This window comes from Trematomus bernacchii, unplaced genomic scaffold (genome assembly GCF_902827165.1).
Source record: "Trematomus bernacchii unplaced genomic scaffold, fTreBer1.1, whole genome shotgun sequence".
Lineage (NCBI taxonomy): Eukaryota > Metazoa > Chordata > Actinopteri > Perciformes > Nototheniidae > Trematomus > Trematomus bernacchii.
The window spans coordinates 18271467-18293650 of NW_022987714.1; the positions used below are offsets into that span (position 1 = coordinate 18271467).

The 22184-nt window shown below is 41.6% G+C and overlaps 1 protein-coding gene across 1 annotated transcript in view; it reads left to right on the forward strand.

Moving 5' to 3' along the window:
* LOC117491749 (cytosolic carboxypeptidase 4) overlaps positions 1–22184 on the forward strand; it is an 89889-nt gene that overhangs the window by 4639 nt on the left and 63066 nt on the right. Inside the window, exons 2-6 of the mRNA XM_034141839.1 lie at positions 11352–11415; positions 13609–13755; positions 14598–14729; positions 15916–16009; positions 20410–20447. Coding sequence (XP_033997730.1) covers positions 11352–11415; positions 13609–13755; positions 14598–14729; positions 15916–16009; positions 20410–20447 — 475 coding nt within the window. The remainder of the gene's footprint in view (positions 1–11351; positions 11416–13608; positions 13756–14597; positions 14730–15915; positions 16010–20409; positions 20448–22184) is intronic.

Consider the following 22184-nt stretch of genomic DNA (forward strand, 5'->3'; position numbering starts at 1 on the left):
GTACTACTCTCATCAATGATATGCGAGCGTTCACACACTGAAGTTGTATAAACGTATCCGGCCAATCAGGGCGAGCCTACCTGAATGCGCGCGCAGGCTCACAGTATATAAGGCAGCTACACCTCCTGACTGTCATCCTTTTCTCTTCAGCGAGCGGGACAACACCTGAGAAAAGCATTTGAAACAAGTCAAAAGTATCTTACCTCCAGGCAAGCGAATGGAGTGCCACTACAGGAAACCCGGGCCTGTCCTCATGCCCGGCTTAATAGCGGGCGCGATCCCCCACCAGCTCTGGTTCGAGTGCCTGGGACTAGACCACGCCAAAAGACGAGCTTGAGGTGGTGGACGTGGGAGACCAGGATATGGCCGAGGCGACGCCACCAACGTTCGCCATCCCAGCCGTGCGGGTTTATGGCTCTGCTTGCTGAGGAGGAAGAAGATGACTTCGCCTCATCGGTGTCGTGACACTTCCAGGAAGTCCACCGCACATGTCTGCCCGCCAGGTCGTGTCGGACTACCGCTCCCCCCCCCACCTGCCGCGAAGCCCCCGCGAGAGTGGCCGTGGGGCGTCAAGGACCTCCGCAAAGTCGGCCCTTTTCATGTCGGTTCCCCATGAGCCAATCTTCCTTTCATGGAAGGTTTGGCGGCGGAGAGGGCCACCAGAGAGTACCTCAGCTTCTTAGCTGCTGCTCCACAGCGGCTTCCTCAGCTGTGTACTGACAGAATGGGTGGACAGGACACTGGGACTGGGTTACTCACTCCAGTTCTGCAGCGTCCCTCCTCCATTCAGGGCTGTAAGAGAGGCAAATCTATCATCCCAGGAGGAGATAGGTTTCCTTTCAACAGAAATTCTGGCCCGGTTGCAAAAACGTTTTATAACCCGAGTTCTATAGGCACAGGCGGAGCCCTCTATTGGACTCTATACTCTCAGAAAGAGAGAGAGAGAAAATAGAGGGCCACCAGAGAGTACCAGAGCTTCTTAGCTGCGGCTCCACAGCTGCTGCATGTCCCCTAACAGTTTTAGGGGGAATGGAAAGCTCAGCTGTGTACTGACAGAATGGGTGGACAGGACACTGGGGACTGGGTTACTCACTCCAGTTCTGCAGCGTCCCTCCTCCATTCAGGGCTGCAAAAAGTTCCACATGTTAACAGTTACTGGAACTGGTGCAGCCGGGGCGATTGGTTCAGAACCATCGACCTGAAGGACGCTTACTTTCATGTTGAAATTGCTCCAAAACACAGGAAGTGTTTGCGTTGTGCCTTCCAGGGGATAGCCTAGGAGGACAACGGACTACCGTTTGGCTACTCCCCTGTCCCCACGCACGTTCAGTGCACACCCCCATCGAGGGAGAGGGTGTACGCCCCCATCGAGAAAGAGGGCAGGCTACGTGCCACTCTGTCAGAGAACAGACGGACGTCCCTGCTTTCAGACTGTGACGGGGGCAACGGTGACAGCCCTGACCATCATGCAGACCAGGGGTCTCATGGCGGCTGCTCACCACGTGGTACCGCTGGGGGTACTGCACATGCGTCGCCTACAGAGGTGGTTTGCCAGCCTTCGTTTAGATCCCAAGAGGCATAAACAATGTCTGGAGACCATCCCCCCCTTGAGTTGGGGGTTTGCAGTCAATTGGAAGAAGAGCAGTCCCATACCCCATGCTGGTGAAAAGAGGGGGGCTGTGGGTCGGTAAGCTGTATCTGACCCCCTGGGACATAATACACTTACGTTTTCCATGCTCCTTAGGGACCTGGGAAACGCCCATAGGCAGGCGGGGAGAGCTTTCCCCACTGAGGTCCGTGCACACTCTACACGAGGTAAGCGTCTGAGTGTGGAGGACATCAGTGTTAGTTTTAGTCTAGTTTTAGTCGACGAAAACTCAAAACGTTTTAGTCTACTTTTAGTCGATGAAAAATTACATTTTAGTCAACTTTTAGTCAAAATGTGTTCTCTCTTTAAACCAATTCAGTTAGGCAAATACAGGTTTCTGACATTAGAATCAAGGTGACAGCATCAAGTGTTGAAATTCGTAAAGCAACATTTCACTCTCTTAACACTTTACTTGTGTAATATCTAGGGATGGGTATCGTTAACGTTTTCTACGGTACTACTAGTCTTATCGATACTGCTTATCGATCCGGTACTTTAACGGTATTCTTGTATTTACTTTTTGTTATTTTTTAAAGGGAAAAACGAACAAATTGTTAACCGAATTAATTGCTTTATTTAAATGTGAAATATATATAATTATGTTAAAATATTGTACTGTACTTGAGTAAAATGTTGAGGTACTTGTACTTTACTGGAGTATTTAAATGTTTTGCTACTGTGTACTTCTACTCCACTACAGTTCAGAGGTAAATGGTGTACTTCTACTCCACTACATGTATTGAATACCTTTAGTTACTTTACAGATGTGGATGAATGATGTGAAATATAATCAAGGGTTAAATCAGACTTTAGTTCCACCTGGAGTAAATTCACAAGCTACCCTGCAGTATACAAGTCATTCAAACTAGCTGCACCTTTACCAGCTTTGAGAACACTTTAATGATCAATCATTATAAAACATATCATATATATTATTCTGAAATGGACCAATCTGCACAATGACTACTTTTACTGTCGCTACTTTAACACCAGAACCGTCAATTTGACCCACAGCTGTTTTTTTATTGTATGTAACTTTTTTTCAATAAAATATTAAAGTCTCCCAGTCCGTGACTATTCCTGAAAGTGTGTTATGTAGCATTGCCATAAATTGCCATTTATACCTATTTCCGCCAGCGGGTCATATTGACCCCACCCCTTTTCGCGCTATTGATTTTGCGCGTAAACATAAACATGACGTGTCTACTGCAGTCCCTTATAGATTGAGAGATAGATTGAGAGAGAGAGAGATAGATAGATAGATATATTGATAGGGAAAGGTGGCGCGACAGTCTGTAGTGAAGGAGCGCGCTCCCGCTCACGGGAGGGACTGCTCGCTAAAGCATATTTTTAGTGGCCCGAGTGGCAAGTTGAAAGTACGTTATGTTGGCCGGGGTGTCTAAATGTGCTTCCGGGCCAAGCCGGCCATTTACAATTGTCGAGCCCCTGTATATCATATGAAAGCTGAGAGTCCACAGATTGTGGTGGTCGATGTGTGGGGCGACAGGGCGTTTATTCATCGGGGCTCCACCCACTGTACCCATAGAGTCCAGTAGAGGGCGGAGCCTGTGTGAGATAGAACGGGGGGTTACGTATTGTAACCCTAGTTCTATAAGCACAGGCGGAGCCCTCTACCTAGGGGCCCTGTCTTCCCTATGCCGTTCGCTGAAGAGGGTGTAGGATGACAGTCAGGAGGTGTAGCTGCCTTATATACTGTGAGCCTGCGCGCGCATTCAGGTAGGCTCGCCCTGATTGGCCGGCTACGTTTATACAACTTCAGTGTGTGAACGCTCACGTATCATTGATGAGAGTAGTACCCATGGAGTCCAGTAGAGGGCTCCGCCTGTGCTTATAGAACTAGGGTTACAATACGTAACCCACTCGTAAATGTTCATAGCTTCTTTGTGTCATGAAATCGGCAATTATATCTGAACGTGAAATCATATGACCATGATGTAGTTCTATAGCCCAGCTAACACTAGCTAACTTCAACATTAGCTTTTCATTTTTGGCGACTCCATATAGACTTAAGAAATCGTGTTTATTTTGAACAAAATGCGTAATTAACATGTTTTTGCCACAGATTTAATTTTCTGCAATATTAGAAAATCCCTTTGCTATTTGTCGAGGGAGGCTTTGCGATGGTAACTTCTGGGTCGGCTTACAAAAATACGCCATGACTGCACCACTTATAATGAAGAAAAAAAGATCCACTTCTTAGAGAACAAATAACGCTTTCTCTAAATGCGAGATGACACATTTCATACAAACATATGAAAAATGTAGGAGCTTAACAACAGAAAGCTAGCTTGAAGATACAAGTTTTAAGGGCATGTTTGTAATTCCTGTATATTTCTATTCAATGTGACCATCTTGGCATAATGGGTTGGCTAACTTTGCAATCAACAGCTCTGTTGTAGAGTTGGGGGGGAACAGGACTGAGACATGTGTTTATTGCTGGTGGGTCATGCGTATGGCAATCCCATAATAATCCTGAAGACTCTTCACTCCTTCAGCTGTCAGCGAAGTCATTGTAACATTTCTGTTAACCAATTTTAAACCAGTTAAAATTGCTCCTGCAGCAAAACCTTGCATTGTGTCAGTTGCATTAAAGTTAAGTAAATTAATCTGGAAGGATCACTGTTGTCCTTGTTTGACTTTTACCTGAATTATTTTGATAGCTGATAGCTGCTCAGAGCTGATGTAAATACAGCAGAGGGCAGATGGTTGAGGCCAGCAGGACAGAGGTTGTGGATAAAACAGTAAGAGAAGGGAACACACAGGAGGGAACAATCCATGAAGGTGCAAGAGTGGAGTATCAAGGGAAACATAACCATAACTCACACAAAAGAAACACACACATGTGCTGGCACACAAGATATGAACATCAGTGCTGGGGACAACATGATTGCTCAATATGACTTTGTGTATTAGTAGAGAAGAGTAGGTGTACAGCTCTATAGATATAATTTGATAGCTCTATCTATAGACAACAGGCTTACAGGCGGAAACTCAACATGACTCAAAGTACATGAGTGTGTTCCATGATATTGTGTTACAACAAGAAGCATGTAACTGTAACTGTGAGTACACTACCACCACGAGGACACTTAATACAGCAAATATGCACTGTTGTACAGTCAATGGCATTCAGATTGGTGGTTTTGTGTAGCTGATTATCTCCATTTGAACTTTTGTTTTTTTAATAATAGCTTGCCATTCCAATGAGACCCTCGCAGGTCAGTGAGGGACCCCTGCTGGGTCCTTGCTAGGTCCTTGGCTGAAAAAGAAAACCCCTGTGGATAACATACTGAGCGCTTGGCAGATTCGTTACGCCCCCATGGCATATATGGAAATCAGTTGCATGGTGACTTTTGACACAGATACCTCTGTAGTTATTAGGGTCTGTTGTATTCCATTTTAAAGATTGGGGTGATCAACCCATGGTTCCTGGCATCGGAAAAACAGCACCATGTTAAAGAGGCCCTCTAATGATTTTTTCCCTTTCCCATGGTGTGTTACAGTGGCTCACATTCTGAGGCCGCCGTGCCTATGTTTTTGTTTTCACTGCTAGTTTATGCTTATGTTCAATTAGTGCATTGAAAATCATTAAAATCATTAATGAAGTTTCAGCTCAGACCCCACGCTTAATAAGTGTCCCCCTGGCCCACCTACATTTCTCCAGGCCCACCCACACAATAATTCCTGGCTACGCCACTGGTGTGTTATACAGGTTTGTGTGCATGTAGATGGTCTGCAAAGGCCTAAATCCCTGTGTTCCCTCGAGAGGGAGTTTCTCTCCCCCTTGCCTGAAATGCTTCCATTGGACTCATTTGTTTACTTCTGTAACATAGTGACATCACTATGTAACACTCACACTTCTATACACACTTCTATACACACATCTCTTAACAGTTGACCAATCACAACAGAGCCGGCCAGCTAACCAATCAGAGCAGACTCTGGTTTCAGACCAACCCGGTATCACGGCAAGACGCGAACATGTGACGATTTACCATGCTGGGAGACGTGAAGATGTCACGATTTCGTCCCTTCAAACGTGACAGTTACACGGTATTGTTAACATGGCCCAACCAGTGGAGGTATACCCGGAAATGCCAAGCAAATGCTACCCCGACGGTCGGTTGTTATTGTCAATATTAATATAATAATGATTTATTTTGTAATAGTCACACTCGATTTCGCCGATTTTCTTGTTGCCCCAGCTGGTCGACACCTCTTTTAGCAGAAACAAAGGCTACATTAAAGGTCCCATGTCATGGCCATTTCTACTGATCATAATTCCATTGTTGAGGTATACTAAAATAGATTTATACTGTGCATTTTTCCAAACTCACATTGGTTTCGCATACAGCATCTCTGTAAAGTGTGTGTATTCAGTAGTATTCACTCTCTCCACTAAACGGCTCATTGCAGCTCTTGCCCCCCCCCTCCCTGTGAGCCCAGTGTGCTCTGATTGGTCAGCTCGGCCACTCTGTTCTGATTGCAGGAAAGCAATATATTGCTTTCCTGCAATGTTAACTATATTGAAGCACTTATTTTAACTGATATTATACATATGTATTATACTCTTATAAGATGTATGTAGATAGCAGAGGTGTGGACTCGAGTCACATGACTTGGACTCGAGTCAGACTCGAGTCACCAATTTGATGACTTTGGACTCGACTTGACAAAATCACAAAACACTTGCGACTCGACTTGGACTTGAACACCAATGACTCGGGACTTGACTTGGACTTGAGCCCTCTGACTTGAGGTGACTTGATAATTTAATTCAGAGGTCTCAAACACGCCGATCGCGAGATGCCGCTAGAAGAGCAGACTCGCGTCGGGGAGAGCAGAATCTTCAGCCGCTGCAACTCTTGCTGTGAATCCATGCAGGCAGGGGCGGGACTTTATTTTGCTGAGCCACCATGCGGCCAATCATATGCGAGGACACACTAGGATCTTACCATTATGTGAAAAAAGGGTGGGGGGCAGACGCTCCAAAGACAGCAGGTGTAGTGGTACAGGCCAGCTACAGAGCCACGGGGAGCCGGGGAGCCGGATTTAAATGCAAGCGCGTCGGAAGAAGTCAAGAAATGGGCGAAAACCGAAAAAAGAAGCAGCATCTGGCTGCATTTCAATGATATTGGAGAAAGCAAAGCTGAGTGCTGGATTTGTAAAATGAAAATAACCTTCAGAGCAGGGTTTTTGTTTTGGTAACCACTCAGGATTTATTGCCAGAGGTGGGAGAAGTTCAGATCTTGTACTTGAGTAAAAGTACCTGTGTGTAGGAATACTCGGTTACAATAGAAAGTCCTGCATTCAAAATGTTACTCAAGTAAAAGTACAAAAGTATTAGCATCAAAATATAGTTAAAGTACCACCTGCAGAAGGATCTAGATTCAGGTGTTCTTTTCCCCATAGAGACCGCCTCGCTGCACATTATCCCTTGCATAAAGATAGATTGTGGGTCCCTTAAAACATGTTGTACACAGTGGAAATAAACATTCTGGTCACCTCAACATCAGGGATCTTATTAAACTCCTTCTGAATCAAACCGTCACGGTAGCCTAACCTTACTGATCCCTCTTAAAATAGAAAAAAAACACGTTACTTTACCAGCAGAGAGAAAATGGATTATTAAATGATTAATGTGACTAATAAAGAGCAGTTTGATTATTAAGTATTATTCTGTTGATCGATGTAATTACATTTGTTGAAAAGCACATAATGACTTGTTTAAGACTCGTTTTGTCAAAGTAAAGGACTTGGACTTGACTTGAACTTTCCCATCCTGACTTGAGACTTGACTTGGACTTGAGCGCAAAGACTTGAGACTTGACTTGGACTTGAGCGCAAAGACTTGAGACTTGACTCGGACTTGCAAAACAATGACTTGGTCCCACCTCTGGTAGATAGTATAAGAAATGTGCAGAATATGACAGTTTAATGGTGGAGGTATACACACATATTGATAGATGTCTTGTAATGCACTGTTGAGGAACCTGCGACCCAAGTTTTTCATTCATTGCATAACTACACTGTAGTTGTGTATAATATGATATGTCAATAAACCTTAGAAAATCATGAAATCTTGAAAGGGATGTGCAAAATAATCATTATATACAGTCTAATAATAAAAATAATAAAATTAAATAACGTGCTTTAACCACTAGGTGTCCCTTTCTATCACCGTTATGGTGTAAATACAGCCTATCTACCAATTGGATCAAATATAAAAGTCAGCCGAATTAGTGTTGATACTGCAAGGAGACGTATTGTGTGAAAAGAAATGTAAGATGTTGTTTAATTGCTGATATATTTATGATCCACGTCACGTTTTCAGTTTTGGCGGCAGTTCCTGTTTGTCTAGAAGTCTTCTCATCAGGGCTCTATAAATAGAAAACTACGGCAGATATGTAATATTTAATGCAGCCGAACCGTGTATTACAATGCCGTTATGTGATGACTTTCAAAGAGAAAAGCAAGCACACTCGGAATAAAGTATTATTTTATTTAAAAAAAATGTTTTCATGAACGCAAGCTGTTGCCTGGCAACGCAATCGCACAACGTCACGTCCGTTAATTTTATAACGACACACATGGATTAACATCGATTTAATACATTAATGTAGCCTATGTTCCTGCTAAAAGAGGTGTCGACCAGCTGGGGCAACAAGAAAATCAGCGAAATCGAGTGTGACTATTAAAAAATAAATCATTATTATATTAATATTGACAATAACAACCGACCGTCGGGGTAGCATTTGCTAGGCATTTCCGGGTATTTCTCCACTGGCTGGGCCATGTTAACAATACCGTGTAACTGTCACGTTTGAAGGGACGAAATCGTGACATCTTCACGTCTCCCAGCATGGTACATCGTCACATGTTCACGTCTTGCCGTGATACCGGGTTGTTTCAGACAGAGGGTGAAAAGAGGTGCTGCAGCACAGGCAGTATGAGAAAAATAAAGACCTTTTTGAACATTAAAGCATGGAGACATGTTACAGTAGAGGCACAACATATAACATATGAACCTGAAAATGAACATAATATGTCCTATTGAACAGTTTATCAATTGCTGTTTTATTTTTTTATGCAATCTATGCGAAAAAGCTTTTATGAATTAAGAGTTTTCAGTTAGGGCTTGGATTAGGGTTAGGATTGACATACATTTGGTAATCTAATCAGTTTTGGTTATTTGTAATGGTTTACTCAAGGTTGTTGTATTTTTCTCAGATCTGTAGGTGGGATAATTTGGTACAGAGAGATTAAAATACACTGAACAAAAATATAAACCCACACACTCACCCCCTGCCTGAAACGCTTCCATTGGTCTCCTTTGTTCCTTTAGAGAGATTAAAATACACTGAACATCGTGTAGTTGTCCCCATTGCTGTCTTTATCTTGTATTGCTATGACAGCGACCCTCTACCACACAAAACAACACCTGTAAATAACCCAATTTGTGTTCTTTGAAATTGAAAAGGATATTGCATTGTGTTTGTTACTTTCGTTGCAGTTGTATGTCTTAAGTGTAATTTGGCTTGGCTTCCTATTTTGTATGGACATGCCTTTATTTTGAAGGCAAGTTTACGCTGTTGACAGGAAGTTGTTGTTGCTATGGAAACAATGTGATGGAGAAAAGGAGCAAAGATTAACGGAGAAAAGTAATATCTACATATAAAGACGGAGAAAGTAAAGGATAAAGTTTATGTTTAAGTGTTAGCACCCGCCGAAGAGGCACAAGCTCTTACTGTAGCATTTCCCTCCGAATAAGGGTCGAAGACTTGACTGTTGATATTGGAGATTTCAATAAATTAATATCATCAGGCAAGACTTCGACCATTATTCGGATTTATATAAACACCTACCATGACAAGGCACCCACAGCCGAGTAATAATTAAAAATGAATTAAGTCGGCACGGCGGCCCACATTGAAAATTACTCAGGCTTACCTTAGATGATCAAATCACTTAAACACAAAGTCCATCCTCCTGTCCTTTTGGATGAAGTACTTGATGGCGGGGTCATGCAGCTGATCCTTTGCCACTCCAATTTATCATTGAAACTCAATCTTGAAAATGACTCGGTTAAAATGTTCGAAACGATGTCATCACTATCACTGACGTCACGTCAGTGACAGTGATGACACCATGAACGAGCTTATGCTAATTAGCTACTTCCGCCTAGCTTGGCCCGTTGTTATTATAACACATGCATAAACTTCACAGCGGGCGGAACTTGTCATAAAGTCTGCGATAATAAAGCCCACCCATTTAGAGGGAATATATGATTGGTCAATTGTACTGTCATTTGACATTACTCTCTCGTTGAGCTACTATAGCGAGCCCTCTGTGAATTCATAGCAGGACCACCAATCAGCTCCTGTCTTCACAGTAACTCACAGAGACGGCTAAAGGAGCTTCTTTCATTTAACCCTTCACATTCCAACAGAAACTGAACAGGCAGATTCAAAGGATTTATTTCTTTGGAAATGTTATTTTAAATACAATTAAATCAAGTTATTTTGGTAAAACTAATGAAAAATATAACTACAAAAATATTAAAAAATATATATGTGACCCGTTCTATCTAAATCAGTCGGAAGTCGCAACGGCTCATTTCAAAATAAACGTGGATTTGTGTAAAAAAAATAGTTTTTCGGGGTTCGGGTGTTTTGTTTGATTTTAAACAAACAAAGTCTTGGCTTTCAGAATATGAAACTTTTATTTCCAAAATCACACGATAAATACATTTTTGAAGCTTGTAAAGCGAAAATGACAGCTCTCACTCGCACCCTGCTCTTCCGTAGCGATGCTTCCCCTCCCTCCGGCTGAAATTATGAATGTAAGGCGTATAGTAATCATAGATAACACAGCAGGGTCCGTTACATTTTGTTTTCATCTGATTTCAATTAAACAAAGTCTTGGCTTTCAGAATATTAAACTTGTTTCGGCAAATTCAGATGATAAATACAACTTTGAAGCTTGTAACGGCATAATTACAAGCGGAGAACGGAGTAACTTAACGTCACAGCAGGCATAACAACAGCCGGTGTTTCTCGTGAGTGTTTTCGCCGGGAAACAAACACAATACACACAAATGCAAAATTACACAAACACACACACACGTATACCATACACACTCTCGCGAGCTTCCCCCAGACCAGTAATCCAAACGAAAATATCTTCCCTCCGTAGTATTTTGATCATTTGCTCCGCTAATAATCAATCAGATCGATGGATTCCAGAGAAGAGGAAACTTTGAAGGCCTTTTTCTCAAAATGATGACTCGGTGACAGTCCTTATATAATGTGACATATTTTGCTTAATATTTGGAGTACAAAAACAATCCTGATATCATTAGAAAGCTAGGAATCTCCTCTTTCCAACAGTGTATACAACTCCAAATGTGTCTTCGGGTCAATGCGACTGATTTCGATGGAGCAGGTCACATATATTTAAAAAATAGGGGCCCTGATGGCTCGCCACTGTTCAAAGTATTCCTGAAGTGGTGTAGGGTCATGTTGGTTTCTGTGTTTGTTATCTGATAACAGGCTTTTTTGTGTTCTTATTTCTTCACATTTACCATCAAAGCATTTTTCCCATAGGTTTTTGGTTTATTGTTTAATAGTTATTTAGGGTTAGTTTTCATATGCTTTCTTACTTTGTTCTCTTGTCTCTACAGAATGCAGGGGATGTGGAGAGTACCTTAAATATTCTCAATGTCCTGGATGAACTTCTGTCTGCTGGTAAGTTTAGGTCTAACCCAGGGGTGGGCAAACTTTTTGGCTCAGGGGCCACTATGAGTTTTAAAATTTAACAGATGGGCCGGGCCAATAGCAGAACGGTGAAAAAATATTTAGCTGTCCACTCCTCATTAAACACTCGGCACTCAATGTCGACTTTTCTTTTCTTTCTGTCCACTCATTGTTACAGATGCAGGTTCAAAGGTGAATTAGGTTCAAAGGTGAATTATTGCGTCATTGCGTCATCGTTTGGGTCATGACGTAACCGTTGACGTGCCTTCTTATGACCCACACAGCGTTTTACGTCGCTGAGTTTCTCCGCAACACCGCTCACAACAACATCAATAGAGGACTGCGTCGGGTAGTTTTTAATCATACGAAGCCAGATTAAATTAAAGAACTACTTCTCCAACCTTATACCTTTCTCCAGAGTGCCGTGGTGCATTGTTTATGAATGTGGTACAGCTGCATTACTGCCCGCTGCAGTGCTGCTCGTCCACCGGAGTTTATTCTCCCGTTAACTCGTGGCAGCGGCCGCTGTAAAGTTTTCACTGTCTGACTGTCACACAAGCAGCTGATAAATATCCCCCATCCCCATAAGTGAATGTGTTTCAGTCTGAATTGACGCTGTTTGGCATCACAACGCTGTTATGAAAGTTTCTCTGGCATTCTACAGGTGATGTTAGAATAGCAACCGAAGCTAATCAGACTATCTCGTATCATATTGTGGCATAAACCGTTTTCTACACAAAATAAACAGAATCACACTAAGCTGGTTAGTGTTGCCTGACTTTATATAAGTGTTTTTTATAAGTGTGTGGTTGCGTTCTAGTCACTTTGCTCAGTGCTACTGCTTGTTACGACTTGTATTCGCTGTACTGTACTAACCGTGAACTGTTATTGCTCAGGTTAATCTTGACCCCCTCCAATGTAAGCGTGACGTATTTGGTTCTTAGTAGTGATGTGTCGGTCGCGAACGAGCCGATTCTTTTGAACGGCTCTTTGGTACGAACGAGGGGAACCGAGTCGTACTTGGTGAGAGCCGTTCTTCTTATCGTTCAATCAAAGTTGGTCCGCACTCACTGCCTGCCAAAATTCACTCGCCTTTTAAAAAGCTTGATTTTGTTCCCCAAACGTATTCTGTGAAGACCCGCCCCTACTCTGATTTGTAGGTTTCAGCACGAGGAGTTAGGTGGGGTGGGTCTTAACGGAATACGCGAGAGAGAGAAGTCATAACAAGTGGTACTGGACAGATAGACGACGTGTTTTTCGGATGTAAAATGAGCCAAACGCGAAAACGCAGCAGCATTTGGATGCACTTCAACCAAAACCCAGGCAGTGATAAAGCGCACCATTTGTAAAGGCAAAATATCCTTTAAAGCAGGGTCAACAAATAATCTCCATCGCCACTTAAAAACACACTACTAATATTAAGAGTTGCGTGAATTTCATTCAAGGCAAGGCAACTTTATTTACTTAACACATGCAGAGGGTAAATTCAAAGTACATTCACTGACATGAATGACATGGATATGGCGCCACCTTGTGTCATGTTTACAATGCAGATTATTGACATTAGGTCTGGCAATGCAGTCAATCATTATCCTGGTGATTATTTCGCAGATAAACCTAGTAACCCCGCCCCCTTTTTAAAAAAACGGCTCTTTTGAACGGCTCTTTTGAACGGCTCTTTGAAAGGAACGGAGCCATAAGATCCGGCTCCCTTCAAAGAGCCATAATTCCCATCACTAGTTCTTAGATCTTGCCGGGTTGCCGACTCCAGCAAAGGTCATTTGTGTCTAGAGTGCGCCATCTAGTGGGATCAACTGAAATTCCGGGTATTGAAGGAAAAAGGCAAAATGAATGCGGTCTTTACTATAATTTGGACAATTTTGTACCAATATTCGGCGGGCCGGATTAAAAAGCCCAACGGGCCGTATATGGCCCGCGGGCCTTAGTTTGCCCATGCCTGGTCTAACCCCTTGACTGCAATTCAAGAAATCAATAGTCAATGAAGCAGGGGGGAATGACCTTCAGGTAATAGAATGGGTGGGAAGGACCAGGTTAGGAGAATCAACACATCGAAAACATTTAAATCCATCAGACTCTTTCAGAAGTCCGACCTCCGTCCTTCACTTCAAGCCAACTTCAGCTGTTTTGAGCTCTAGTATCTCTAGTATCTCTCTCTGTGTTCAGGTACGGATCGTCGTATCCACTATATGATCAGTAAGGGTGGCAGCGAGGCCTTGCTCAGCGCACTGGTCACCACCGCCCGCAGTTTCAGTCCCAACTACACCCTCCTGCTGCCACTGCTGCACCTGCTGGCTAAAGTTGGACAGAGAGGTGAGAATGGATGAAAAGGTAAATGAATGGAAAGTTGATACCCATGTGGATCCAATGAGCCGTATTGTATTGTGGAATTATGTCAATACGCATAGTGGTCATTTCATTGGTGTGAAACTTGACTTCACTGAATAAGAAAAGCTGTTTTGAGTGAAACTTTACAACCACAAACTACTGAGTAAGATCATTCAGAGGATTACTTATATTGACAATAAGGATATGGTATTTTCAGAACGGAATTGCTCGCCACCCATGCCCCAAAACTTTATTGATCCCAAATCACAGCATGCCTTTCCATTGTCTTCCGCAAGGTATTGTCCAAACAATATTTGCTGAAGGGATATTTGGCCATTTGTCCTTATTAATTTATCTGATTTATGATTAAAACAACTTGACATACAGTGCTGAGGTGAGGCTCCAAGAGTTCAGATGATGTACACCACATAATGTTGACTTTGTATCTATCCTTAAACATCTCTAGTAATGTGCTTATTATAAAGATTCCAACTATTTGTGCACACAAATTGCATGATTTAGACACCTTTAGTGTAATAGGGGAACCTAGACATAACATAATTATGCGACTTTCTCCTCTTCCCACTCCAAATAAATGGTAAGCAACATAATGTAACATCAAAACTAGGAGTTTAAAACCTTTTGAGGTGAGCAATACATTTGTTTTGTGTGTAAGCCAATAGAGCCAATCACGGGGATGGATCAGTAGGAATAATGAATATTGATTATAAAATACATTAAATGGTTAGCTGGTTCTGAACTCTTCAGCTGGACATTGCAATCTACACATATTGTACATGAATAATTTTATATTTGTGTCTGCACAGACCGCCGAATCGGTATGAAGGCAGATGAGGCAGGAGCTGTGCTGCTGACTCTAAATCTGCTCAGAAAAAACGACCAACACGCAAACAGGGCGGCAGCGTGCCTCTGGGTCATCCAGGTGTTCTGTTCATCAGGTACGAAAATGTGTTATGGTTCACCTTCACTCAGCACACTTTACTCTACAGATCGTCCTTCACTGTCTCATTACTTTCAGCTTCCCAGACTATTTTCCCAGACACTAACATCACACAATTGTGTGGTAAGTTCTCAGAGACATGAGTATGAATAGCTTTCACCCAGTAGATGTTAGTAAAGCAGCAAACCAATCATACAAACTGATGTGATGACTTGCAAATGCTCCATTATTTATCATAATGTTTCTGCTTGAATCTCTTTGGGCATCATCTTTACATTATGAGCAACAATGAAAGCAAGAAACGTGGAAAGAGCCAGTAAATGTGTTATTTGATTTGATGTGTTACGTTTAGAAGGAAATCTGACATATCTGATTGGTAAAAGTGACTTTAAAGTTAGTCTTTTCTATCACATTATTCACAATCTAAGGACTGTCACGCTTTGAGCAGGAGGTCAGAAAAAAATGCATTAACAAAAGGGAGGCAGGTATAACAAACAAAAAGCGAGATTTAAAAACCAAAGGACCAGGCAAAATAATACGAAGCACCTAAACTAAAGATGGAATAAACTGGGATGGCAAGAGGAACAAAGTAGCAAAATGAGGGTCAGCTAGGGACGCATGCCAGGCTGTCGTCTGTTTTACCTGATGTTGCCAGAGAACACTGGTAAAGACAGGCATATACAGTACTGTGTACTCACAATACTTATTACAAAACAAGACACAGCTGTGAAAGGTAGGCAACACAAAAAGGTCAGAAAAGGTTCAGACGGTTCAGAAAGGTAAAAACACACAGGTGGAAAGAAGCAGGGCGGGGCAGACAATCACAAAAGGCGGGAAAACACAAAGACAGGAATTTAAACAAAAAAAGTAGAGGGTTCTACAAAATATAACAGGAAACCCAAAAAGACCAACACCAGGATTGTGACATATCTATAGTAATGACACAAGATTTAACTATCAGAAGCAATCTTGTTCCCGTTTTTAGTCCAAGCATTATTGGCCAATCACATTAGCGGGCTTTAGTTTTATGCGCTTTGGTCCAACTGATGATGGGTTATAAGACTAAGAATAACTTCCTCATCAATAAATATTTTTAAACATATTAACTTCAATTAAAATGACACAATACACCTCAGATTTTATTTGCCATGTTATCAGTTTGTTAATGAGTGTTCTTTTTGCAGTTTCTACAGCAAACCTAATAGGAGAAAACCAAGGACTGGATGTCATCTATCGCCTCATCCCTCACTATGCCACTCAAAATCAGCACACCATCAAGTAAGTATACCCAGCCTTCCTGCAGTTGACACATACATCCCATATCTCTCATGATCACACTCAGTCTCTGGATAACACTCGCTAAAGGACAGATATAGTACTCTGCACTATTATCACTCAGTCATCACCTCCAAGCTAGCATCCTAGCCTTAGCTTAGAGGTGTCAGCTAATGTGCAAATGAATGGCAATTTATGGAGGTTATGGCCCCTGGCTGAGCAACAACATTAAATAAAATCCTTCTCACAGCCCGGAACCAAATTATGATGGGCCACTGACATTCAATAACTTGTTAATTCAATGAGCACCTTATTTATACTTTGGCAGATGGTGGACTTAGCATTAGCTTCTGGTTTCAAAGGCCAACGTGAACAAAACGCTTAATTTAAGCCTTCTTACCCTCTCATTTCAAATGCTCAGTGATGGTTTCAGATGTCTGGTTAGTCCAGTTTAGATCTGGTTCATTTTGATCTCTAGATATTTTCCTCAATCCAATAGCACTTCCAGTAGCTGCTTTCTACAGGAAGTTCTTCTTGCTACAGGAAGTTCACTTCTAGTGTACATTTACACTAGTCTGACATCTGATCATTTATCAATGTTGTCTAAATTATGTAATTCTCATCAAGCTTCACTACACAAAAGTCCACCACCAAGAAAAAAACCAAGACGTTTTTCTCTGTGTTTTTAACTGCATTTTGTGTTAATAAATAAACCTTTATTCGTAAAGCACTTTTCATCCACAGAATCAGCTCAAAGTGTATAAGGCATACAACACAAGATAGACAAAAAACAAGATAGAAAAGCCAATTAAAGGGGGAAGTCGCTTATTAAAAGCTATTCTAAAAAATGAATGTTTTTAGTTGATATTTAGAAATGTCGACTGAGTTTGCCTCTCTAATATTTCCTGGTAGGGTGTTCCACAGCTTGGGAGAATAGTTGACAAAAGATGGTTGACGATTGGCTAACCCTTAACCTAACCCTGACCCTCTTTATTTCATTGGCCCCAGAGAGAAGAGTCTGAATTTTTGCTTCCTAGCTTTAGTCCAGAACTATGTCAGGCCAGCGTTTCATCGCAATAAAACATAAATCAAATAATCCAATAAAATGGCAGAAACATAAACATGTTTTGGGTAGTTTGCAGTACAATCGGCTGGCATAGTGGACAATTCATACAAACAAGACATTTTTAGCTCCACTGAGGCTCGAACCACATTTCCATCCCGATGTTTTTTTCATAGACGGTATCATAGACGCCACTAGTATCATATCAAACTACTTTTAGCTTGATGGTATGGCACTATGAAAGTCTTGGTCACTGTCTGCTTAATTGAAGCTAAATTACAGTTTACAGGGAAACAAGATCAACATATCAACATATTCTCTGTATCAACACATCATCATTTCTCCCAACTCATGCGTAGACTCTGACTCTTATGTAAGCCACCATTCTTTCTCCTCTTGGATCGTGTATCTTCTGCCCATCTGTCTCTGTCAGAACTGATGGCATTTGGCTCAAATAGCCTGCATCCTCCAGTATACCAAGTGGAGCATGCCAAGAGCACCAGAAGTACTGGCCTCTCCGTCCGGTTTCATGCCAGGCATACCAGCTCCTGATCAGCCATAGTGAACATGAAACTCCTCCGCTGGTGTGAGGGACTCGGATGCTTTGACATTACACATTTATAGCCCTCAGTGAGTTTTCTGTATCATTTTCATACAGGAGCCAGCTGTTAATTGTCCTAACACAATTAGAAAAACTCGGAGATTCCAGATATCAAAGCCAGCTGCTACTTTGGATAATTTACTAGAATTGGCAACTGTGATATCCAGTGATGTAATAAGAGCAACAAGGCAGTAGATATGCCATTTCCCTTCAGTGTGAGGGGCAGTTAAACATGCCTGTCACAGTGATTTATCCAATTATAGCTATGATATGGCGACCGTCAGATATGTCGGTTGGCTCCTGTGCACACTTTTAAAGCAGTAAAGTAAGTCAGTCAGCTGTACAGCTAAATCTGTCCATCTATTCTCAACTGTCAACAGCACTTAATCCCTCAGTCCCATCTGTTAGACTGCAAGGCACCTCAGCACTTCTTACTATCCTCTTTACATTGTTGCAGGTTGGAGCTACTGCAGATTGCAAAGGAGCTATTTCTCTTTGATTGAGAGGTTTTAAATCACAAATAGTTTGTAATGCATGCAGGGGATGTGGAGGTCTAAGGTTTAATTTTGTTACTGATTTACCTTCCGGTTCCCCAGGTTTTCTGGTTTTGGAATCTTTCCTTGTTGACTTCCTTGATATTCGATCAGTCAATTATTTTTGATCGTCTTACCAATATTTTGAAATCAATTATCCGATTTTGAAATTCATGGATAAAGCGCACTGGTACAGACACTGAAACCCAATAAAACGACACAGAAGCAGGCAGAACGTTCAGGAAGTTCAGTTTACTTTAGTCATGCAGGCAGCTTCAAAACTGGGAAATCTGTCAAACATTGTCTGTTTGATAGATTGTCTATTTCCCAAATTTCAACAAATCCTACAAAGGGCATGCACACTAATCAGGGTCCAAAATGACAGGGGGGGTCAGTAATGGCCAAAGCAGATAAACAGACTAATAACTAACTAAAACTCTGGAGAGCTTGGCAGTTCATGTTCAATACGATCAAATGCAATCAATTGAGAGTGAACTGGTAGATATGCTGTGGGGTTAATTAGGTAATGAATAGCAGGTGGGGGGATGGGCTGAGGGACCCAAGTGAGAGGAATGAGCTGATTGCAAGGGCAGTATATGAATTGACAAGAGGGTTAATGAAATGCAAAACCAGATAAAAAAATGTAAACGGACAGATCCGGGACTTAAACATGCCATTCTCTTTTCTCTTTCACCTATTCACTTCAACCTTACAAACTGAAGACAAAGGGGAGAATATATACTTATGATGAAACCATTTTTGGAACAAAGGGCCAACTTAAAGACAAACATTAACAACTACACCACAAATTGAACAAAACAGGACCGTAAGTCTTTTAGCAGTGAGCTGAAACAAAAGCACAACAAAATGTTGCCAATGTAATCTGGTACATTCTGATTGACTACCTGTTTTCAAGAGTTTGGCTTCAGGAACACATCTTTAGGAGCACCAGCATCCTAAGCACTTGTGACTCAAATAAATATAAAATGCAAACATAGAAATTACATTTCAGGAAAAGTTTTCTTTTTCCTTATTTGCATATTTCAGATCGGTTGACTTGACTTGTGGCCAAGTACACTGACTTAAGCTTTGTTCATGTTTAACATTAAAAGTTGCAGATCATCTAAGTGTATATTCTTGAGGCATTCTTTCATTTTGTATTAATTGATTAGTTTCTAGTGGCTTGATTGATAGATATAATTGAGTATTATCTGCATAACAAAGAAAGTTAAAAGAGTAGTTCCTTATAATATTGCCTAACGGATGGTGATCAGAAAATGTCCAAGAACAGAACCTTGTTGCACTCCATGACCAATCGTAAACACATACAAATTGAGACGGTTCAGATAAATACGAATTAAGTCAGCTCATTATACTGTTTGTGAATACTTGGACATTTGGAGGACTATCAATTACTATTAATCTCTTCCATAGCACATACATAATCACAGTGACACAGTCGTAGCTGTCCCTTTGAAGAAGTGTAGTATTTCCCATCCTCAGTAAACATAGCACAAACCCTGAGGTCCTGGCCCCCCTGTGAGTAACACCCAGGTTTACTTGCTGCTAGAAACTCTACACTGCACAGAGATACATTCTTCTTCTCAGTACACATGTACAACATGCACGTGTCTGCTGTCAGGCAGAGTAGAACTAAATGTCTCTGAACAATACCAACACCAAAACAGCTTCTGTACTTGCCAAAGCTCCACCACACAAAGCATGTCAGGCCAAATTATTAGCCATGTGAAGCTTGAGTTGTGGAATTCTGTAGATGTCACTTAAAATAACAAGTAAGAGAGAAGGAACACATTATAGGGACGACAGGATGGAGGAGGAGAGGAATATGATATTAAATGACAAAACAGACAGAGAGAATGGTACTGGGGAAAAGATTTTTAAAAAAGTAATTCCATATCACATATAACCTAACTTACTGTACCATGACTAAATAACGTCCCTAATTAAAGTCTCAAACTAGATGCTGACTTTTCTATGACAAGGGATAGAGTTATAAAAGGATGTTCTTACAGCAGTTTATACATTTGACATATTATGGAGAAGACTGTTTTTGTATTGTGTCCAATAATATACTGTTGTGCCGTAAGAGCAAATTCACACATAAAATCAAAAATTAGGGTTAGGGTGTTAAAGCGTTTGTTAATTCAATGTTTGAGAGACTAACTGCTCGCTCTTTTTTTTTCAGGGCAGCCATTGATGCCTTTGCTGCTCTGCTGTGTACGAGTAAGTTGCCATGATTTTCATTATTTACCAGCTGATGGTTCTCATCATATATGCTGCACATCACCATCATTATCATCACTACACAACACTACCCGAACCCTTTCCCAGGTTCACTCAGTGTTTCTTGGGGGATTGTCTTGTTTAATTATATATTTATATTGTTCCATATACTGTATAGCTGTTCATGCTTTGATAGCGTGATATGTCACTGTACCTCATATTGTACCTAGTGCAGCTACAGTGGGTTTGAATAGGAGAAACATGAAGGATCTTGTGAAAGCTTGTAGCTCAAGTAACACTAACCGCTAACGTAAGTTCAGTCAGTTATTTATCTGTTAGCTAACCTCAGTTATCTGTGCTGCCAAGACTCTGAGCTCTTGAGCATTTCATCTCAGAAAAATCTCAGTTTAGCACGTTAGCATGCTAAAGAAAAGAGCCAATTAAGGGTAAACACAGAGTTGAGCTGAGGCTTTTGGAATCTCATCAGTTCTTCAGGTATTTGATCATAAACAAAATGATTAGACACATTTTAATGCTGACCTGATGATGGCACTAGATGACTTGCAAGTCATCCTGAGAAGAGCATAAATGTTCATCAAACAGTTATTGAGTGGAGGACAAATCGAGATATAGTGTTGTTGTGTTCCATCTGGACTGGGTTTCAGAAATCTGGAGATCCCAGTTGGTAATTTCAAAATAGTTCAACGCCCACAAAAATATTAATTGTTGTTTATAAATGTGAAGAAATCAAAATATATATATTTTGAGTTTTCATTTATATAAAATCTCCCTTCCTCTCCTGGTGGTACATGTGATAATGGGTGGTTATGGGATGTCTCTGTTGTAATTCTTATGTTGTTCCTACAGGGGTCACTTTTGCTCTTTTTTTCAGAACTGTGTCATTTACAAGCAGAGCAGTTGCTGGTGTGTGTGTGTGTGTGTGTGTGTGTGTGTGTGTGTGTGTGTGTGTGTGTGTGTGTGTGTGTGTGTGTGTGTGTGTGTGTGTGTGTGTGTGTGTGCGTGCGTGCGTGCGTGCGTGCGTGCGTGCGTGCGTGCGTGCGTGCGTGCGTGCGTGCGTGCGTGCGTGCGTGCGTGCGTGCGTGCGTGCGTGCGTGCGTGCGTGCGTGCGTGCGTGCGTGCGTGCGTGCGTGCGTGCGTGCGTGCGTGCGTGCGAGTAAGTGAAGGATTCTGCCATAGTTTCCACATTACAATAAAAACCATTGAAAATAAAAACTCAGTGAAAACACAAATTACATATTAAGTAGACAGAAGACAATAATATATAAAGCAGCTCTCATAGTGAGTTGAAAGCCAGAGAATAAAAAAAAACAGAGGCAGCCAACATACAGAGGAAATCATTCCAGTGATTACGGTCCACAACTGCAAATGTGTAGACAGCCGTAGATCGAGGAGGATGATCCTAGTACGCCAAAACATGTAAAACAGTCAAAGGTAGCAACATTCTGGGTCCGCCCGACTGATCTGCTTTCAAAAAATAACTTTTTTGTCTGGTATGTTAGTTTTCTCTATGAAATAATCTGCCAAAATCAATTTCAAAAGTGCCAGGGTCAGAAAAAGGCTCTATGTGGACACAGACCCTAACTCCCTCCTGGCTTCTACAGTATATCACACATGCATCCCCACACCTCTCTCTCTGGTTACTCCAGCATGTTGAAACATGAAATATCCTCCAGAATGCAGAGGCTCTGGGATTTTCATCTGTAGACAGTATGCTCT